The sequence below is a fragment of the Felis catus genome, chromosome C2, assembly GCF_018350175.1.
Source record: "Felis catus isolate Fca126 chromosome C2, F.catus_Fca126_mat1.0, whole genome shotgun sequence".
Lineage (NCBI taxonomy): Eukaryota > Metazoa > Chordata > Mammalia > Carnivora > Felidae > Felis > Felis catus.
Window position 1 is genome coordinate 14,251,511 of NC_058376.1, and position 21,773 is coordinate 14,273,283.

The 21,773-nt window shown below is 38.9% G+C and overlaps 4 protein-coding genes across 4 annotated transcripts; all 4 read left to right on the forward strand.

Annotated features, from left to right (window-relative positions):
• Positions 1-2,454: 2,454 nt before the first annotated feature.
• Positions 2,455-3,205, forward strand: LOC123379776 (keratin-associated protein 21-1-like). The gene has a single exon (XM_045036423.1). The coding sequence runs from the start codon at positions 2,516-2,518 to the stop codon at positions 2,891-2,893; it is 378 nt and encodes a 125-aa protein (XP_044892358.1). The 5' UTR covers positions 2,455-2,515; the 3' UTR covers positions 2,894-3,205.
• Positions 3,206-6,374: 3,169 nt separating this feature from the next.
• On the forward strand, positions 6,375-6,940 carry LOC111562339 (keratin-associated protein 21-1-like). The gene has a single exon (XM_045036424.1). The coding sequence runs from the start codon at positions 6,413-6,415 to the stop codon at positions 6,632-6,634; it is 222 nt and encodes a 73-aa protein (XP_044892359.1). The 5' UTR covers positions 6,375-6,412; the 3' UTR covers positions 6,635-6,940.
• Positions 6,941-15,577: 8,637 nt separating this feature from the next.
• Positions 15,578-16,282, forward strand: LOC123379778 (keratin-associated protein 21-2-like). The gene has a single exon (XM_045036425.1). It carries the CDS (start codon positions 15,593-15,595, stop codon positions 15,977-15,979), a length of 387 nt encoding a protein of 128 aa, XP_044892360.1. The 5' UTR covers positions 15,578-15,592; the 3' UTR covers positions 15,980-16,282.
• A 3,091-nt stretch (positions 16,283-19,373) lies between these two features.
• LOC123379779 (keratin-associated protein 21-1-like) lies at positions 19,374-20,171 on the forward strand. The gene has a single exon (XM_045036426.1). The coding sequence runs from the start codon at positions 19,513-19,515 to the stop codon at positions 19,858-19,860; it is 348 nt and encodes a 115-aa protein (XP_044892361.1). The 5' UTR covers positions 19,374-19,512; the 3' UTR covers positions 19,861-20,171.
• The last annotated feature ends 1,602 nt before the right edge of the window (positions 20,172-21,773 follow it).

Below are 21,773 nucleotides of genomic sequence, written 5' to 3' on the forward strand. Positions count from 1 at the left end.
TCACCTTTAGATCCTACAATAGAAAATGTATTTCAGACTCAAATTCAACCAGCAGTGAATAACCAATCACTGACTCATATGCATGACAAAGGTGAGAGCACAAAGTCTGAGTGTGAGGATCCTAGAGCCAGGAGACTCTAAACCATGTCAAATTCCAAGGAGGATGGCCTTGCCATCGAGGTCAGCCCTGGATGGAGGCTATGCCCAGTATAGTAAGTGTCCTGCTGATGAAGAATTAAGCCTTCTCTCAAGGGATGGAATTATCACACATGGCATAGTCTAAATTTGATGTGATGACTGAGTGTGCTGTGAGTTAGTCTAGGATGGGTACATCGTACAAACAGGGAAAAGAATTCTAATAATTACAGTTTGTTGAAAATCTATTCATTGTTTCATTATGTTCCTTGTCTTTGAAGGCTTCTGAAGGAGGGAAGAATATCATCAGTTAGGCATGTACATTATAATTTACATATCTAGTAAAGTTCTGGTTATTTATAAGGCATAGAAGAACATATGGAACAATGTGTTCACAAACAGACAACTTTATTTATTTATTTATTTATTTATTTATTTATTTATTTATTCATTTATTCATTTATTCATTTGGATTTTTTTCATTTATTTATTTATTTTTTTGAGAGACAGAGTGTCAGCGTGGGAGGGGCAGAGTGAGAAAGAGACACGGAATCTGAATCAGGCTTCAGTCTCCAGGCTGTCAGCACAGAGCACTACACGGGGCTCGAACTCACAAACCATAAGATCATCACCTGAGCTGAGGTTGGACACTTAACCAACTAGCCACCCAGGCACCCTCAGACAACTATCTTTAAGGTGTGAAATTTGAGACTCTCTTAGTCCAAGAATATTGGAGATTTTCGGGTTGAATGGAATGAGAATATTGCGATACTATATTGAATTTTTTTATAACTTCTAAATGGCACAACAACATTTCAACACGGTTTTGTTCTAATGCATTTTTTAATTGGACAAATACTGATGGAATTCAAATTATGTGCAAGGCTGTACTTTCTCTGGAAAGAAGGGTGCACAGAATAAGAGACTTTTTTTCCCTGCCATTATGCATCTGTATTCAGAAACCTGAATGGAAAAGTACTAGAAATAATGCAATAGAGCTAGAAAACTTTTTCAATAGGTCAGGAGTATTGTGAGAAGAAAGAGGGTGTTAGAAAAGCAAAGTGTGTATTCTAGGGATTTTGTGCATTAGAGCTTATAGTTGTGAATTTCAACAATGGTAGAAAAATAGCGAAAATTAAGCTAAAGAACAATTGTAGTGGGTATTTTCCTTAATTTCTTTTAGTTTTCCTTAAATTTTCCTTAAATTTGTTTTAAGGGATGAATCACAGCAGAGGGATCACATACCCCAGACTAAAAGTAGTAGGAAATACTTTCAACTGAAGGAGAAATGTCTACTAAGGAAAGATCACAGGAAAGGAAATCAGCAGTTTTATGAAATTCCCGTTTGAAAGGATTCAGGAAAAGACTGGATGTTCCACATTTCTTTGATGATGGGAAATTTTAGCGAGGAGTAGAAATAATGATTTTCCTGAGTTTATACACCCTTCCAGCTTGGATTTTATAGTTGTCACAGTAAAAAGTAATGCAAATTTTGGATTCATAAAATGGTGATTGATGTAAAGCATAGACAACCAAGAAGAGCAGAATATCCCAAGAAACAACCATGCAAACAAAAAGCAGAGACACCTTCCTTCCTTCCTTCCTTCCTTCCTTCTTTCTTTCTTTCTTTCTTTCTTTCTTTCTTTCTTTCTTTCTTTCTTTCTTTCTTTCTTTCTCCTTCCTTTCTCCTTCCTTCCTTCCTTCCTTCCTTCCTTCCTTCCTTCCTTCCTTCCTTCCTTCCTTCCTTCCTTCCTTCCTCCCTGACTTCATGTCTGGTAATGGAATGATTGGATAAAGTGTTTAGTTAAGAAAAAAAGGAAGTATTTGGAATTAGATACCAATAAAGAGAGAATATAGAGATGTTAGATTCAAACCAAGGTTGCTAGATCTCAACACTATTGGCATTGTACAGCAGAAGTTCCAGTGTTGTTGGGCTTTGTTCTGATGGCTGGAATTAGCATCTTCCCTCGTTTATCACACATGGAACTAGTAGGTATCTGCAGTAGGTATCTGGGGGTGAGCAGGCAGAAAAAATTTGCAATGATTTCAGAAGGGAGATGGGAGTTATTTCCTTCCCTATGGGGACAGGTAGATAGCTTAGGAAAGAGGAGATAATAAGAGGACAAAATTTTCCTAAATGTCCCTCAATGATGATACATAAGGTAAATTAAATGACAGTGAGTTGTGAAGGTGGGTACCAGTTTTACATATGGCCCATGATTCTAGTGAGAGATTCTTTGGCAGAACAAATTAAATGCTGTTCTTTAAATATAACTGGAGACTCCAACAGAATGAAGTCATATTTCCCAAGACTTTTATTGATTGTTGACAGTGAGTGGCATACCAGAAGTGCTTACATATTTGTTGGGTATGTCAGGGGATGAATGGTATGTTCTGCCAATTACTGACAGTATATAAAGGTCCAAGGCTAGTAGAAGACACACAGTTCACCACATCCTCTCACAACCCACGTGAAATCTCTTCTTTTGACAAGATGTGTTGCAACTATGGCAACTCCTGTGGCTATGGCTGCGGATATGGCTACGGCTGTGGCTATGGCACCAGATATGGCTGTGGCTGTGGCTATGGGCCCTATTATGGCTGTAGTTATGGACCTGGATATGGCTGTGGATATGGCTGTGGATACGGCTCCTGCTGTGGCTATGGCACCAGATATGGCTGTGGCTGTGGCTATGGCTCTGGTTGCTGTGGCTACCGGCCATTTTGGTATAGAAGATGTTATTCTTCTTGCTGCTAGAACATCACTGTCCAAGAAACATTTGCTTCTGAAGTGGCACGGCTTAAGGGAGGGCTGATTCATTGATTTATATCCCAAGATTTCTATATCCAAAAAGTTGGATGCTTTTGGGAATTTGTGACCTCAAGTTAGCATTTGTATGAAGGCATCCTGTGGCTGAAGGCTATGTGGTATCCTCTGACGATTTTCCAAATGTTAGCCTTTACTTCCCTAATCTGGGTTCTTTGTTGAGACTGTGGCAACATATCTAAAATCCCACAATTAGGCAAATCCCTTATTCTCAATAAAAATGTTTCATTTTTTTCCAACAAATCTTTGTGTTCTTGCTTGTCAATGACTCCTTTCTGAGGTCTTATGTTATCTTTTGAATCTTGGGCAACAATATATTTCATGAACCTGGGTCTCTTCCTAGATATAATATAAGCATTTCTTCTCTTATGTGCATCAGAGATAATATCTTCACCTATTTCTTGTATCCATAACTCCTCAACATAAATCACACTGTGTAAGGAGTATGTCCTTGAGATAACACTGTATCTAGATTGGAGCTGAAGGCTGGAGGGGTAAGAGGAGGAGTTAGGACACCTCTTCGGGAAGTTGTGACACAAGCTCAAGAGGGAGGAAGTATGGCATGAGTGCTTCAAGGATGAAAGAAATTGAAGAGAGAATTTTTGGGATTAATGAGAAATTGGGAGCTGCCTCTGCTGAGATATAAAATAGTAAGGAAATGAGAAGCAAGAGAATAATGTGGTATTGTAACATCTGCATTTTTATGGAAGTGCAAATACATTTGTTGGCATATATTGAGTTTGAGTAAATTGATTTAAGTCAATTAATTGACAAATCGTTTTGAATGTTTTTGAAAGGGAACTGTCTTACACCCTGAAGGCACAGTAGAAAAGTTATAGGTGAATTTCTTGCTCTCAGAGTGGTTCCATTCTTGTAGGTTAATAAAAAAAAAAAAGAAGAAGGATTAATCAGATAAATGTAGAGAGATAATTCCTATGGTGTGAATAACATAGCATCCTTGGGAAGAGAGTGCAGGTTTAAGCTCTGGAGAATTAATTGAAGGAGGTTTTTTGACATTTTGTGTCAAATGAACTGATGTTACTTTCAAGAAAATACTAGAAATACAGTTGTAAAGGGGAAAGAGAAAATCATGAAGTTTTGGGTATGATCAGTGGTGCCCCAATTTTTAGTGCAAAAGAACAATGGCTAGTGCCTTAAATGGGCTGTCTTTGTGTGGGGCAGAAATAGAATGAGATTAATAGTTCCAGATTGATTTTCTAAGTTTGATAGCTTACTACTTTGTTGGATTCTGATTTCAGTGTGCTTCTCACTTATGCCTTTACAGACCTCTAACATTTATATCCTACAACAAAAAAAGTCTTTCAGACACAATTTCAACCAGCAGAATAAAAGACTCAATGTCTCATCTCCATGACAGGGGTCACTGCACAAAATCTGGGTCTGAGAACCCTTGGTCCTGGAGACTCCACCACATGGCCAATTCCAGGGAAGATGGCTCTGCCATTAAGGTCAGTCCTGGAGGGAAACTACACCCAGGATATAATGTGTCTTACTGATGAGGAAAGAGATGTTCTTTCAAGAGCTGGACAATTCTCACAGATGGAACATCTGTAAGTCATTTCTGAAGACTGACTGTGTTCTGGATAAATCAGAGGTGAGAAAATTGTATACACAGGGAGAGTCAATTCCAATCATTACAGTTTGTTGAACATCTAACTTATGGTTTCATTAGGTTCATTTTCATTGAACACTACCTGAAAGAAGGCAGAATAGTATTCATTAGGCACCTATCTCATACGTTCTATTTCTAGTAAAGGGTTTATCATTTATTAGGCATATGAGGCAACTTGTATATCTGTAGAAATGACTTTGAAAACTAACAGATATCTTCACAAGGTGAAATTTGTGACTGTTTTAGCCATGAACATTTGGGACTTTCGGCTTGAATGAATTGAGAACATTATGACCTGTATCCACATTCTTATAGATTCTAAGTGATACCAACGTTTGAACATGTTTTTTTTTTTAATGTGTCTGTTTGTTATTGGCAGAAATATTGAGTTGAGATTATGTGCCAGGCACTATGCTTAGAACTAACCGATGATTCAAGGACACACAGAAGAAAAGATCTTTTCCTGCCATTAAACATCAGTGTCCCGAGCTCTTAATGGAAGTGTATAGAAATAAGGCAATAAAGATAGGAAGTGTTTTTCAATAGTTTGTGGGCATTGTGACCAGAGAGTGGCTGTTTAAAAAGTATCATGCCTATTCCAGGGAACTCATGCATTGGAATTTATGGTTTTGTATTTCAATAATGATGGAAAAGTAAGAAAATTAAAGGTAAAGAACATTTGTAAGGGGATATATATGTTTTAAATTTGTTGTTAGGGACGAAGCATAGTGGAGTGATCAGAACCCATAAGCAATGTTAGAAAAAAAAACAGTAGGAAATATTCTCAACCGGAGGAAAAATAATAATGAAACTTCTCCGAAAAGGAAATCAGCAGTTTTATTAAAATCCCTGTGGAAGTCATTCAATAAAGGACTGGATGACACTCATTTCTTGGTGTTGAAATTTGAGTGTGGAGTAGAAGAAATGATACCTGAATTTGTACTCATTTCCAACTAGGATTTCATAGTTGTCACAGTGAAAAGTAATTTAAATTTTGGAATCTGCCTGGATATGAACATAGTGACCTAGACAATGTAGATAAGCAAAAATATCACAAACAAACAAACAAACAAACAATATCCCCCCTCCCCACCACTTTATGTCTGGTGAGTGAAAGGTTGGAGTTTCAGTTTAGTTGAGAAGAAAGGGAATATTTGTCCTTAGACACTAGTAAAGAGAGAATCTCATTTATAGATGTGAGGCTACAAAGCTAGGTTTCTTGATCTCAGCACTTTTGCCATTTGACATGAGGAATTTCAATGATGTTGAGGGCTATTCTGTTTCCTGAAATGGGCATCATCCTAGGTTTTACCACACAGAGCCAGTAGGTATCTGCGGCAGGTATGTGGGTGCAAGAAGCCTGGTAAAATGTTGCAATGATTCCAGAAAGGAGATGAATTTTTCTTTCCTTATGGACAGAGGTAGATGTTTTACAAGTGTGGAGAGATCAAGAAGGAGAAAATTTTCCTAAAAACCCCTCAGCCTTCTTATTAAATGATTGAAGAGTGTGAACATGGAGTTTGGTTTTACTTAGAGTCCATGATTCTACTAAGAAATGTTTTTTGGCAGAATGAAATAAAATGCTGTTTTTAATAAACCTGGAGTCTCCTTAATAATGAGCTCACGTTGCCCAAGACATTGTTGATTGTTGACAGTGACTGGCACAGCACAGTTGCTTACATATTTGTTGGGTAAGTCAGAGGATGAGTGACATGCTCTGCTAATTACTGACAGTATATAAGGGTCCAAAGCAAGTAGAAGACACGCACTTCACCACATCCTCTCATAACCCACGTGAATTCTCTTCTCTTGGCAAGATGTGTTGCAACTACGGCAACTCCTGTGGCTATGGCTGCGGATATGGCTATGGCTGTGGATGCAGTCCCTATTATGGCTGTGGCTATGGCCTGCGTTATGGCTGTGGCTATGGCTCCTGCTGTGGCTATGGCACCGGATATGGCTGTGGCTATGGCTATGGCTCCAACTGTTGTGGCTACCGGCCATTTTTCTATAGAAGATGTTATTCCTCTTGCTGCTAGAACATCACTGTCCAAACCCCACTTTTTCTGAAATGACACGTCTTAAGAGAAGACTCATTCAAGGATCTATACCCCAAGATTTATATATTGGGAACACTTTATGTGTCATACAAGATTTGACCTCCAGTAACATTTGTGGCATGTTATCTTGCGAATTGAGGCTATGGAGTATCATCTAACAGTTTTCCAAAAAGTGTTGGCCTTACTCCCTTAATATGGATTCTGTGACGTGACTGTGGTGAGGATCTGAACATCCCACATTTGGGCAAATCCCTTATTCTCAATAAAAATGTTTCATTATTTCCATCAAATGTCTCTGTTCTTTCTTGTGAAAGCCTCCTTTCATGAGGTGCTATGGCCTCTCTTGAACATTGGGCTGACAATATATTCCGTGTACCCGGGTCTCTTTCTTGATATAATACAAGCATTTATTCTCTTTTTTTTCCCATCCATTTTTTTAATTGGAAATTTATTGTCAAATTGGTTTTCCATACAACACCCAGTGTTCATCCCAAAAGTTGCCTTCCTCAATACCCATCACCCACCCTCCCCTCCCTCCTACCCCCCACCAACCCTCAGTTTTTTCTCAATTTTTAAGAGTCTGTTATGCTCTGGCTCTCTCCCTCTCTAACCTCTTTTTTGTCTCTTCCCCTCCTCCATGGACTTCTGTTAAGTTTCTCAGGATCCACATAAGAGTGAAAACATATGGTATCTGTCTTTCTCTTTGTGACTTATTTCACTTAGCATAACACTCTCTAGTTCCATCCATGTTGCTGCAAAAGGCCATATTTCATTCTTTCTCATTGTCAAGTAGTATTCTATTGTGTATATAAACCACAATATCTTTATCCATTCGTCAGTTGATGGACATTTAGGCTCTTTCCATAATTTGGCTATTGTTGAGAGTGTTGCTATAAACATTGGGGTGCAAGTGCCCCTATGCATCAGCACTCCTGTATCCCTTGGGTAAATTCCTAGAAGTGTTATTGCTGGGTCATAGGGTAGGACTATTTTTAATTTTTTGAGGACCTCCGCACACTTTTCCAGAGCGGCTGCACCAGTTTGCATTCCCACCAATGGTGCAAGAGGGTTCCCATTTCTCCACATCTTCTCCAGCATCTATAGTCTGCTGATTTGTTAATTTTAGCCACTCTGGCTGGCGTGATGTGATATCTGAGTGTGGTTTTGATTTGTATTTCCCTGATGAGGAGCGACGTTGAACATCTTTTCATGTGCCTGTTGGCTATCTGGATGTCTTCTTTAGAGAAGTGTCTATTCATGTTTTCTTCCTGTTTCTTCTCTGGATTATTTGTTTTTTGGGTGTGGAGTTTGGTGAGCTGTTTATAGATTTTGGATCCTAGCCCTTTGTCTGATATGTCATTTGCAAATATCTTTTCCCATTCCATTGGTTGCCTTTTAGTTTTGTTGAGTGTTTCCTTTTCTGTGCATAAGCTTTTTATCTTCATGAGGTCCCAATTGTTCATTTTTGCTTTTAATTCCCTTGCCTTTGGAGATGTATCAAGTAAGAAATTACTGCGGCTGAGGTCAGAGAGGTCTTTTCCTGCTTTCTCCTCTAGGGTTTTGATGGTTTCCTGTCTCACATTCAGGTCCTTTATCCATTTTAAGTTTGTTTTTGTGAATGGTGTAAGAAAGTGGTCTAGTTTCATCCTTCTGCATGTTGCTGTCCAGTTCTCCCAGCACCATTTGTTAAAGAGACTGTCTTTTTTCCACTGGATATTCTTTCCTGCTTTGTCAAAGATAAGTTGGCCATACTTTTGTGGGTCTAGTTCTGGGGTTTCTATTCTATTCCATTGGTCTATGTGTCTGTTTTTGTGCCAATACCATGCTGTCTTGATGATGACAGCTTTATAGTAGAGGCTAAAGTCTGGGATTGTGATGCCTCATGCTTTGGTCTTCTTCTTCAAAATTACTTTGGCTATTTGGGGCCTTTTGTGGTTCCATACAAATTTTAGGATTGCTTGTTCTAGCTTTGAGAAGAATGCTGGTGCAATTTTGATTGGGATTGCATTGAATGTGTAGATAGCTTTGGGTAGTATTGACATTTTAACAATATCTATTCTTCCAATCCATGAGCATGGAATGTTTTTCCATTTCTTTATATCTTCTTCAATTTCCTTCATAAGCTTTCTATAGTTTTCAGCATACAGATCTGTTACATCTTTGGTTAGGTTTATTCCTAGGTATTTTATGCTTCTTGGTGCAATTGTGAATGGTATCAGTTTCTTTATTTGCCTTTCTGTTGCTTCATTATTAGTGTATAAGAATGCAACTGATTTCTGTACATTGATTTCGTATCCTGCGACTTTGCTGAATTCATATATCAGTTCTAGCAGACTTTTGGTGGAGTCTATTGGATTTTCTATGTATATCATGTCATCTGCAAAAAGTGAAAGCTTAACTTCATCTTTGCTAATTTTGATGCCTTTGATTTCCTTGTGTTGTCTGATTGCTGATGCTAGAACTTCCAACACTATGTTAAACAACAGCAGTGAGGGTGGACATCCCTGTCATGTTCCTGATCTCAGGGAGAAAGCTTTCAGTTTTTCCCCACTGAGGATGATATTAGCTCTGGGTTTTCATAAATGGCTTTTATGATGTTTAAGAATGTTCCTTCTATCCCGATTTTCTTGAGGGTTTTTATTAAGAAGGGATGCTTTATTTTGTCAAATGCTTTTTCTGCATCGATTGACAGGATCATATGGTTCTTATCTTTTCTTTTATTAATGTGATGTATCACATTGATTGATTTGCGAATGTTGAACCAGCCCTGCAGCCCAGGAACGAATCCCACTTGATCGTGGTGAATAATTCTTTTTATATGCTGTTGAATTCGATTTGCTAGTATCTTATTGAGAATTTTTGCATCCATATTCGTCAGGGATATTGGCCTGTAGTTCTCTTTTTTTACTGGGTCTCTGTCTGGTTTAGGAATCAAAGTAATACTGGCTTCATAGAATGAGTCTGGAAGTTTTCCTTCCCTTTCTATTTCTTGGAATAGCATAGAAGGATAGGTATTATCTCTGCTTTAAATGTCTGGTAGAACTCCCCTGGGAAGCCATCTGGTCCTGGACTCTTATTTGTTGGGAGATTTTGATAACTGATTCAATTTCTTCAGTGGTTATGGGTCGGTTCAAGCTTTCTATTTCCTCCTGATTGAGTTTTGGAAGAGTGTGGGTGTTTAGGAATTTGTCCATTTCTTCCAGGTTGTCCAATTTGTTGGCATATAATTTTTCATAGTATTCCCTGATAATTGTTTGTATCTCTGAGGGATTGGTTGTAATCATTCCATTTTCATTCATGATTTTATCTATTTGGGTCATCTCCCTTTTCTTTTTGAGAAGCCTGGCTAGAGGTTTGTCAATTTTGTTTATTTTTTCAAAAAAACAACTCTTGGTTTCGTTGATCTGCTCTACAGTTTTTTTAGATTCTATATTGTTTATTTCTGCTCTGATCTTTATTATTTCTCTTCTTCTGCTGGGTTTAGGCTGCCTTTGCTGTTCTGCTTCTAGTTCCTTTAGGTGTGCTGTTAGATTTTGTATTTGGGATTTTTCTTGTTTCTTGAGATAGGCCTGGATTGCAATGTATTTTCCTCTCAGGATTGCCTTCGCTGCATCCCAAAGCGTTTGGATTGTTGTATTTTCATTTTCGTTTGTTTCCATATATTTTTAAATTTCTTCTCTAATTGCCTGGTTGACCATTCATTCTTTAGTAGGGTGTTCTTTAACCTCCATGCCTTTGGAGGTTTTCCAGACTTTTTCCTGTGGTTGATTTCAAGCTTCATAGCATTGTGGTCTGAAAGTATGCATGGTATAATTTCAATTCTTGTATACTTATGAAGGGCTGTTTTGTGACCCAGTATATGATCTATCTTGGAGAATGTTCCATGTGCACTCGAGAAGAAACTATATTCTGTTGCTTTGGGATGCAGAGTTCTAAATATATCTGTCAAGTCCATCTGATCCAATGTATCATTCAGGGCCCTTGTTTCTTTATTGATCCTGTGTCTAGATGATCTATCCATTTCTGTGAGTGGAGTGTTAAAATCCCCTGCAATTACCACATTCTTATCAATAAGGTTGCTTATGTTTATGAGTAATTGTTTTATATATTTGGGGGCTCCCATATTTGGCTCATAGACATTTATAATTGTTAGCTCTTCCTGATGGATAGACCCTGTAAGTATTATATAATGTCCTTCTTCATCTCTTGTTACAGCCTTTAATTTAAAGTCTAGTTTGTCTGATATAAGTATGGCTACTCCAGCTTTCTTTTGGCTTCCAGTAGTATGATAAATAGTTCTCCGTCCCCTCACTTTCAATCTAAAGGTGTCTTCAGGTCTAAAATGAGTCTCTTGTAGACAGAAAATAGATGGGTCTTGTGTTTTTATCCATTCTGATACCCTATGTCTTTTGGTTGGCACATTTAATCCATTTACATTCAGTGTTATTATAGAAAGATACGGGTTTAGAGTCATTGTGATGTCTGTATGTAGTGATGTCTCTCGTACTTTTTCTCACAGGATCCCCCTTAGGATCTCTTGTAGGCCTGGTTTAGTGGTGATGAATTCCTTCAGTTTTTGTTTTTTTTGGAAGACATTTATCTCTCCTTCTATTCTAAATGACAGACTTGCTGGATAAAGGATTCTCGGCTGCATATTTTTTCTGTCCAACACATTGAAGATCTGCTGCCAATCCTTTCTGGCCTGCCAAGTTTCAAAAGAGAGATCAGTCACGAGTCTTATAAGTCTCCCTTTATATGTTAGGGCAAGTTTATCCCTTGCTGCTTTCAGAATTTTCTCTTTATCCTTGTATTTTGCCAGTTTCACTATGATATGTTGTGCAGAAGATCGATTCAAGTTACATCTGAAGGGAGTTCTCTGTGCCTCTTGGATTTCAATGCCTTTTTCCTTCCCCAGTTCAGGGAAGTTCTCAGCTATTATTTCTTCAAGTACACCTTCAGCACCTTTCCCTCTTTCTTCCTCCTCTGGGATACCAATTATGCGTATATTATTTCTTTTTAGTGTATCACTTAGTTCTCTAATTTTCCCCTCATACTTCTGGATTTTTTTTTAATCTCTTTTTCTCAGCTTCCTCTTTTTCCATAATTTTATCTTCTAGTTCACCTATTCTCTCCTCTGCCTCTTCAGTCTGAGCCGTGGGCGTTTCCATTTTATTTTGCATCTCATTTAAAGCGTTTTTCAGCTCCTCCTGACTATTCCTTAGTCCCTTGATCTCTGTAGCAATAGATTCTCTGCTGTCCTCTATTCTGTTTTCAAGCCCAGCGATTAATTTTATGACTATTATTCTAAATTCACTTTCTGTTATATTATTTAAATCCTTTTTGATCAGTTCATTAGCTATTGTTATTTCCTGGAGATTCTTTTGAGGGGAATTCTACCCTTTGGTCATTTTGGATAGTCCCTGGAGTGGTGCGGACCTGCAGGGCACTTCCCCTGTGCTGTGGTGTATAACTGGAGTTGGTGGGCAGGGCCGCAGTCAGACCTGATGTCTGCCCCCAGCCCACCGCTGGGGCCATAGTCAGACTGGTGAGTGCCTTCTCTTCCCCTCTCCTAGGGGCAGGATTCACTGTGGGGTGGGGTGGTCCATCTGGACTACTTGCACACTGTCAGGCTTGTGGTGCTGGGGATCTGGCGTATTAGCTGGGGTGGGTAGGCAAGGTGCACGGGGGGCAGGAGGGGCAGGCTTAGCTCACTTCTCCCTAGGTGATCCACTTCAGGAGGGGCCCCTCTTCTGTGGGCCTCTCGTCTGCGCTTGGGTCCAGAGACTCCATTCTGCTAGTCTTCTGGTGGTTTTCTGGGTTATTTAGGCAGGTGTAGGTGGAATCTAAGTGATCAGCAGGATGCGCGGTGAGCCCAGCATCCTCCTATACCACCATCTTCTGCTGGTCCGAGAAATACTTTTGAATGTGTTTGAAAGGGAACCATCTGACACGCTGAATACATAGTAGAAAAATGGCAGATGAATTTCCTACTCTCAGAGTGTTTACATTTTGTTGGTGTTAATAAATATGTTACAAATTAATTATGACAAATTTAGACACATAATTTGCTTGGAGAGAATAAAACAGCTTCCTGGGGAAGAGAATGAAGGTTCATTAAATATTGGAGAGATAGTTCGGGGTGGTACTTTGATGTTTGGTGTCAAACGAACTGATCAAGTTGAAAGAATGGGCAGAAAGGGCAGTACCAAGCAGAAAGGGGAAGAGAAATTCATTATGTGTTGGGTATGATCAGTGGTGCCACAGTTTTCAGTTGAAAAGAGGAAGGAGTAGGGCTTTAATGGTGTCCTTTAGTGTCTTCCCTGGTGCGTATACAAGAATGGGATGAGAAGCCCAGTCCTTTCTGAGTTTGAGAACCTTCCGTTTGTTGGGGTCTGACTTCAGTGTCCTTTCCTCAGGTGCCATTCCAGAGCTCTCACCTTTAGATCCTACAATAGAAAATGTATTTCAGACTCAAATTCAACCAGCAGTGAATAACCAATCACTGATTCATATGCATGGCAAAGGTGAGTGCACAAAGTCTGAGTGTGAGGATCCTAGAGCCAGGAGACTCTAAACCATGTCAAATTCCAAGGAGGATGGCCTTGCCATCGAGGTCAGCCCTGGATGGAGGCTATGCCCAGTATAGTAAGTGTCCTGCTGATGAAGAATTAAGCCTTCTCTCAAGGGATGGAATTATCACACATGGCATAGTCTAAATCTGATGTGATGACTGAGTGTGCTGTGAGTTAGTCTAGGATGGGTACATCCTACAACAGGGAAAAGAATTCTAATAATTACAGTTTGTTGAAAATCTATTCATTGTTTCATTATGTTCCTTGTCTTTGAAGGCTTCTGAAGGAGGGAAGAATATCATCAATTAGGCATGTATATCATAATTTACATATCTAGTAACGGTCTGGTTATTTATAAGGCATAGAAGAACATAAGGAACAATGCGTTCACAAACAGACTACTATATTTATTTTTTTATTTATTTGAATTTTTTTCTTTTTTCTTTTTTTTTTTTTTTGAGAGACAGAGTGTCAGGGTGGGAAGGGCAGAGTGAGAAAGAGACACAGAATCTGAATCAGGCTTCAGTCTCCAGGCTGTCAGCACAGAGCTCTACATGGGGCTCGAACTCACAAACCATTAGACATCACCTGAGCTGAGGTTGGACACTTAACCAATGAGCCACCCGGGAACCCCCAGACTACCATCAAAGTGTGAAATTTGAGACTCTTAGTCCAAGAATATTGGGGATTTTCAGGTTGAATGGAATGAGATTATTGCGATAATATATTGAATTATTTTATAACTTCTAAATGGCACACCAACATTTCAACACGGTTTTTTAAATGCATTTTTTAATTGGAGAAATATTGAAGGAATTCAAATTATGTGCCAGGCTGTACTTCATCGGGAAACAGGGTTGCACAGAATAAAAGACTTTTTTTTCTGCCATTATGCATCTGTATTCAGAAACCTGAATGGAAAGGTACTGGAAATAATGTAATAGAGCTAGAAAACTTTTCCAATAGTTCAGGAGAATTGTGACAAGAAAGGGGGTGTTAGAAAAGCAAAGTGTGTATTCAGGGATTTTGTGCACTAGAGATTATGGTTGTGAATTTCAAGAATGGTAGAAAAGTAGGGAAAATTAAGGTAACGAACAATTGTAGTGGGCATATTTTCCTTAAACTTCTTGTAAGGGATGAATCACAGCAGAGGGACCACATACCCCAGTGTAAAAGTCATAGGAAATACTGTCAACTGAAGGAAAAATGTCTACTAAGGAAAGATCACAGGAAACGAAAACAGCAGTTTTATGAAATTCCCAGGTGAAAGTATTCAGTAAAAGACTGGATGTCACTCATTCTTTGATGGGAAATTTTAGCATGGAGTAGAAGGAATGATCTTCCTGAGTTTGTACTCCCTTCCAGGTTGGATTTTAAAGTTCACAGTAAAAAGTAATACAAATTTTGGATTCTGCCAGATTCGTAAAATGGTGATTGATGTAAAGCATAGACAACGAAGACAAGCAGAAACATCCCAAGAAACAACCATACAAACAAAAAGCAGAGACACCTTCCTTCCTTCCTTCCTTTCTTCCTTCCTTCCCTCCTTCCTTCCTTCCTTCTTTCCTCCCTTCCTTCCTAATAACCATCTTTCTTTCTCTTTCTTTCTTTCTTTCTTTCTTTCTTTCTTTCTTTCTTTCTCTCTTTCTTTCTTTCTTTCCTTCTTTATTTCTAACTCCTTCCTTCCTTCCTTCCTTCCTTCCTTCCTTCCTTCCTTCCTTCCTTCCTTCCTTCTTTTCTTTTTGACTTTATGTCTGGCAATAGAATGATTAGATAAAGGGTTTAGTTGAGAAAAAAAGGAAGTATTTGGAATTAGACACCAATAAAGTGAGAATATATAGATGTGAGGTTACAAACCAAGGTTTCTAGATCTCAACACTATTGGCATTGTACAGCAGAAGTTCCAGTGTTGTTGGGCTTTGTTCTGATGACTGGAATTAGCATCTTCCCTCATTTATCACACATGGAGCTACTAGGTATCTGCAGGAGGTATCTGGGTGTGAGAAGGCAGGTAAAAATTTGCAATGATTCCAGAAAGATGATGGGAGTTATTTCCTTCCCTATGGGGACAGGTAGATAGCGTAGGAAAAAGGAGAGATCAAGAGGACAAGATTTTCCTAAATGTCCCTCAACAATGATACATAAGGTAAATTAAATGGCAACAAGTTGTGAAGCTGGGTACCAGTTTTACGTATGGCCTATGATTCTAGTGAGAGAATTCTTTGGCAGAGCAATTAAAATGCTGTTCTTTAAATATAACTGGAGACCTCAACAGAATGAAGTCACATTTCCCAAGACATTTATTGATTGTTGACAGTGAGTGGCATACCAGAAGTGCTTACATATTTGTTGGGTATGTCAGGGGATGAATGGTATGTTCTGCCAATTACTGACAGTATATAAAGGTCCAAGGCTAGTAGAAGACACACAGTTCACCACATCCTCTCGCAACCCACGTGAAATCTCTTCTCTTGACAAGATGTGTTGCAACTACGGCAACTCCTGTGGCTATGGCTGTGGCTATGGCTATGGCTGTGGCTATGGCCCCTATTACAGCTGGAGTTATGGACCTGGCTATGGCTGTGGATATGGCTCCTGGTATGGCTGTGGCTCTGGCTGTGGATATGGCTCCTGCTGTGGCTATGGCCCCAGATATGGCTGTGGTTGTGGCTATGGTTCCGGCTGCTATGGTTCCGGCTGCTATGGTTACCGGCCATTTTGCTATAGAAGATGTTATTCTTCTTGCTGTTAGAACATCACCCCATTGTCCTCTAAATAAGACACGTCTAATGAGAGGGCTGAATCAAGGATTCATACCTCACATTTTCTATATCCACGAAATTGCATGCTTCTCAGAGGTTCACACCTTCAAGCAACATTTCTAGAATGGCATCCTGTGCTTCAAGGCAGTGTGGTATCATCTGACTCTTTTCCAAATGTTGATGTTTATTCCTTTACTCTGGATTCTGTCATCTGACTGTGGAAACAAGCCTAACACCCCACTGTTGGGCAAATACCTTATTCTCAATAAAAGTGATTCTTTACTTCTAGTATATCTCTATGTTCTTGCTTGTGAATTACTCCTTTTTTTGAGGTATTATGACTTCTCTTGAAAATCTAGGTGACAATATGTTTCATGAACATGAGGGCTCTTCCTTCATGTAATGGGAGCATTTCTTCTCTTATGTGCATCAGAGAAAATGCCTTTTCTACCTGTGCCTTGCACCCTCATGCCCAGGCCCTCACAACTCAACACAAATCACAGAGTATTTCAGAACTTTCATCTGGAAATCACACTCTATGTAGAATGGAGGTGGAGGGGAAAGGCAAGGAGGGATGTTACCTCTTTTGGAGGTTGTGAGACAAGCTCCAGGGAGAGGAGGTGTGGCCTGAGTACTTCAAGGATGAATGGAATGGAAGAGAGAGTTTCCAGATTAATGAGAAATTAGAAATGGAATCGGGTGTCTAATGAACTAAGGAAAGGAAAATTTAGAAGAAAGATGTGGTATTGTATCATCTGTAATTTAATGGAAGTCTGGATGTATTGTTGGCATATATTGTGAGTGAGGAAATTGATATGTGAGTCACTTAACTCACAAATAGTTTAGAATGTTTTTGAAAGGGAACTATCCTACACTCTGAAGATACAGGAGAAAAACTGTGGAGTACTTTCTTGCTCTCAGAGTGTTGACATTCTCATGGCGATATTTAAAAATAAGTAGGAATTAGTTGAAATTAATTTGGAGAGATCATACCTATGAAGGCAATAAAACATCTTACTGGGGAAGAGATTGTAGGCTGAAGGATTGCGGAGATAGTTCAAGGATGTATTTTGACATTTTGTGTCAAATGAACTGATGCCATTTGAAAGAAATACTAGAAAGAACAGTTGTAAGTATAAAGGAGAAAGAGAAATTCATGAAGGTTGGGGTTTGATTGGTGGTGCCACAATTTGTAGTGGAAAAAAGCAAGGGATAGTTTGGGAGTTGCGAGCTTACTATTGTGTTGGGTTCTTACCAAAGTGTCTTTTCCTCATATGCCTTCCAGAACTCTAACAGTTAGAGTGTACATCAGAAAAAGTGTCTTCAGAGTCAATTTCTACCAGCAGAAAGAATGACTCACTGTCTCATCTCCATGACAAAAGTCACTGAAGAAATTCTGAGTCTGAGGACACTGGAGCTAAAAGACTCCATCCACAACATGGCCAATTCTAAGGAAAATAACCGTGCCATCAAGGTCAGCCCTGGCATGAGGCTATGCCCAGGATATTAAGTGTCCTGCTGTGGAAGGATCAAGGCTTCTGTCACGGGTTGGAAGTTTTCAATATGGAACACCCTAAGTCTGTTCTGAGGACTGCCTGTGCTCTGGGTTAGTCAAGGGGGGGTGGGGGGGGGGTAAATCCTACCGACAGGGGAAGAAATTCCATTAATTACAGTTTGTTAAAAATCTACTCATTGTTCTATTATGTTCCTTGTCTTTGAAGGCTTCCTGAAAGAGGGAAGAACATCATCAGATAGGCATGTATATCACAATTTACATATCCATAAAGGGTCGAATATTTATTAGGTATATAAGATAACTTGCACGTCTGTGACAAGGTGTTCATAAACTGACAAGTATCCTCAAAATGAGATATTTGAATCTCACTAGTTAAAAACTTTTGAGACTTTCAGGATGGAAAGAGTAGAATGGAATGAGAACATGGTGATAATATATTGAATTATCTTATAACTTGTACTGGCACACCAACATTTGAACACGATTTTGTTTTAATGCATTTCTTTACTGGGGAAATATTGACGGAATTCAAATTATGTGCCAGGCTCTACTTCATCTGGAAAGAGGGGTGCACAGACGAGGAGATTATGTTTCTGCCATTATGGATCTGTATTAAGAAACCTGAATGGAAAGTTACTAGAAATACTGCAAGAAAGCTGGAAAACTTTTCCCATAGTTCAGGAGTATTGTGACAAGAAAGGGGTTGTTAGAAAAGCAAAGTGTGTATTCTAGGGATTTTGTGCATTAGAGTTTATAGCTGTGAATTTCAAGAATGGTAGAAAAGTAGAGAAAATTAAGCCAAAGAATAATTGTAGTGGGTATATTTTCCTTAAACTTCTGGTAAGGGATGAATTAGAGCAGAGTGATCAGATAGAGCAATCAAAAAGTCATAGGAAATACTGTCAACTGAAAGAAAAATGTCTACTAAGGAAAAATCACAGGAAAGAAAATCACCAGTTTTATGAAATTCCCAGGTGAAAGCATTGAGTGAAAGACTGGATGTCACTCATTTCTTTGATGGGAAATTTTAGCGTGGAGTAGAAGGAATGATCTTCCTGAGTTTGTTCTCCCTTCCAGCTTGGATTTTAGAGTTGTCACAGTAAAAAGTAATACAAATTTTGGATTCTGCCAGATTCATAAAATGGTGATTGATGTAAAGAGTAGACAACAAAGATGAGCAGAAACATCCCGGGAAACAACCATACAAACAAAAAAACAGAGACACCTTCCTTCCTTCCTTTCTTTCTCTTTTCTTTCTTTCTTTCTTTCTTTCTTTCTTTCTTTCTTTCTTCCTTTCTTTCTTTCTTCTTTCTTTCTTTCTACTCTCTCTCTTTCTTTCTTTCATTATTTCTAAATTCTTCCTTCCTTCTTTCCTTCCTTGTTTTCTTATTGACTTTATGTCTGGCGATGGAATGATTGAATAATGGGTTTAGTTGAGAAAAAAAGGAAGAATTTGGAATTAGACACCAATAAAGAGAGAATATATAGATGTGAGGTTACAAACCAAGGTTTCTAGATCTCAACACTATTGGCATTGTACAGCAGAAGTTTCAGTGTTGTTGGGCTTTGTTCTGTTGGCTGGAATTAGCATCTTCCCTCCTTTATCACACATGGAGCTAGTAGGTATCTGCAGTAGGTATCTGGGTGTGAGAAGGCAGGTAAAAATTTGCAATGATTCCAGAAAGATGATGGGAGTTATTTCCTTCCCTATGGGGTAGGTAGCTTAGGAAACAGAAGATATCAAGAGGATAAAATTTTCCTAAATGTCCCTCAACGATGATTCATAAGGTAAATTAAATGACAGTAAGTTGTGAAGGTGGGTACCAGTTTTACGTATGGCACATGATTCTAGTGAGAGATTCTTTGGCAGAGCAAATTAAAATGCTGTTCTTTAAATATAACTGGAGACTCCAACAGAATGAAGTCACATTTCCCAAGACTTTTATTGATTGTTGACAGTGAGTGGCATACCAGAAGTGCTTACATATTTGTTGGGTATGTCAGGGGATGAATGGTATGTTCTGCCAATTACTGACAGTATATAAAGGTCCAAGGCTAGTAGAAGACACACAGTTCACCACATCCTCTCGCAACCCACGTGAAATCTCTTCTCTTGACAAGATGTGTTGCAACTACGGCAACTCCTGTGGCTATGGCTGTGGCTATGGCTATGGCTGTGGCTATGGGCCCTATTATGGCTGTAGTTATGGACCTGGCTATGGCTGTGGATATGGCTGTGGATACGGCTCCTGCTGTGGCTATGGCACCAGATATGGCTGTGGCTGTGGCTATGGCTCTGGTTGCTGTGGCTACCGGCCATTTTGCTATAGAAGATGTTATTCTTCTTGCTGCTAGAACATCACTGTCCAAGACACATTTGCTTCTGAAGTGGCATGGCTTAAGGGAGGGCTGATTCATTGATTTATACCCCAAGATTTCTATATCCAATGAATTGCATGCTTTCGGTAATTGTGACCTCTAGTTAGCATTTGTATGAAGGCTTCCTGTGGCTGAGGCTATGTGGTATCCTCTGACTATTTTCCAAATGTTAGTCTTCACTTCCCTAATCTGGGTTCTGTGTTGAGACTGTGGCAACATATTTAAAATCCCACAGTGAGGTAAATCCCTTATTCTCAATAAAAATGTTTCATTTTTTTCCTAAGTAATCTCTGTGTTCTGGCTAATGAATGACTCCTTTCTGAGGTGTATGGCATCTTTTGAAACTCGGGCGACAATATATTCCATGAACCTGGGTCTCTTCCTAGATATAATATAAACCTTTCTTCTCTTATGTGCATGGAGATAATGTCTTCTCCTATTTCTTGTATCCATAACACCTCAACATAAATCACACTGTGTAAGAACTTTGTCCTTGAGGTAACACCGTATCTAAATGGAGCTGAAGGCTGGAGGGGTAAGAGGAAGAGTTAGGACACCTCTTTGGGAAGTTGTGACACAAGCTCAAGGGGGGGGAAGTATGGCCTGAGTGCTTCGAGGATGAATGGGGTTGAAGAGAGAAATTTTGGGATTAATGAGAAATTGGGAGCCGCCTCTGTTGAGATGTAAGAAACTAAGAAAATGAGAAGCAAAAGAAAAACGTGATATTGTATTATCTGCATTTTGATGGAAGTGCAAATACATTTGTTGGCATATACTGCGTTTCAGTAAATTGATTTAAGTCCATTAATTGCCAAATAGTTTTGAATGTTTTTGAAAAGCAACTGTCACACACCCTGAAGGCTCAGTAGAAAAATTATAGGTGAATTTCTTGCTGTCAGAGTGGTTTCATTCTAGTAGGTTAATAAAACAAAGAGAAGAATTAATTCAGATAAATTTAGAGAGGTAATTCCTATGGTGTGAATAAAACAGCATCCTTGAGAAGACTGAAGTATTGAAGAGTTAGTTCAAGGATGTGTTTTGACATGTTCTGTCACATGAACTCATGTCAGTTTCCAGAAATACTAGAAAGGACAGTTGTAAATGTAAAGTAGAAACAGAAATACATAAGGTTTTGGTATGATCAGTGGTGCCACGAGTTTTCGTGCAAAAGAACAATGGCTAGTGTCTTAAATGGGCTCTCTAATGGAGCAGATATAAAATGTAATGAATAGTTCCAGTTGATTTTCTGAGTTTGAATGTGTACTACTTTGATGGATTCTGATTTCAGTGTGCTTCTCTCATGTGCCTTTCCAGACCTCTAACATTTAGATCCTACAACAAAAATTGTCTTTCAGACACAATTTCAACCAGCAGAATAAAAGACTCACTGTCTCGTCTCCATGACAAGGGTCACTGCACAAAATCTGGGTCTGAGTACCCTTGGTCCTGGAGACTCCACAACTTGGCCAGTTTCAAGGAAGATGGCTCTGCCATCAAGGTTGTCCTGGAGGGAAACTACGCCCAGGATATAATGTGTCTTACTGATGAGGAAAGAGATGTTCTTTCAAGAGCTGGGCAATTCTCACAGATGGAACATCTGTAAGTCATTTCTGGGGACTGACTGTGTTCTGGATAAATCAGAGTTGACAAAATTGTATACACAGGGAGAGTCAATTCCAATCATTACAGTTTGTTGAACATAGAACTTATGGTTTCATTAGGTTCCTTTTCATTGAACACTACTTGAAAGAGAGCAGAATAGTATTTATTAGACACATATCTCATACTTTCTATTTCTAGTAAAGAGTTTATCATTTATTAGGCATATGAGATAACGTATATCTGGAGAAATGACTTTGAAAACTAACAGATATCTTCAAAAGGTGAAA

What these genes read in the sequence shown, in the direction of transcription:
- LOC123379776 (XM_045036423.1), top strand. Translation starts at nt 2,516, where the DNA reads ATGAATGGTATGTTCTGCCAATTACTGACAGTATATAAAGGTCCAAGG.
- LOC111562339 (XM_045036424.1), top strand. Translation starts at nt 6,413, where the DNA reads ATGTGTTGCAACTACGGCAACTCCTGTGGCTATGGCTGCGGATATGGC.
- LOC123379779 (XM_045036426.1), top strand. Translation starts at nt 19,513, where the DNA reads ATGAATGGTATGTTCTGCCAATTACTGACAGTATATAAAGGTCCAAGG.
- LOC123379778 (XM_045036425.1), top strand. Translation starts at nt 15,593, where the DNA reads ATGAATGGTATGTTCTGCCAATTACTGACAGTATATAAAGGTCCAAGG.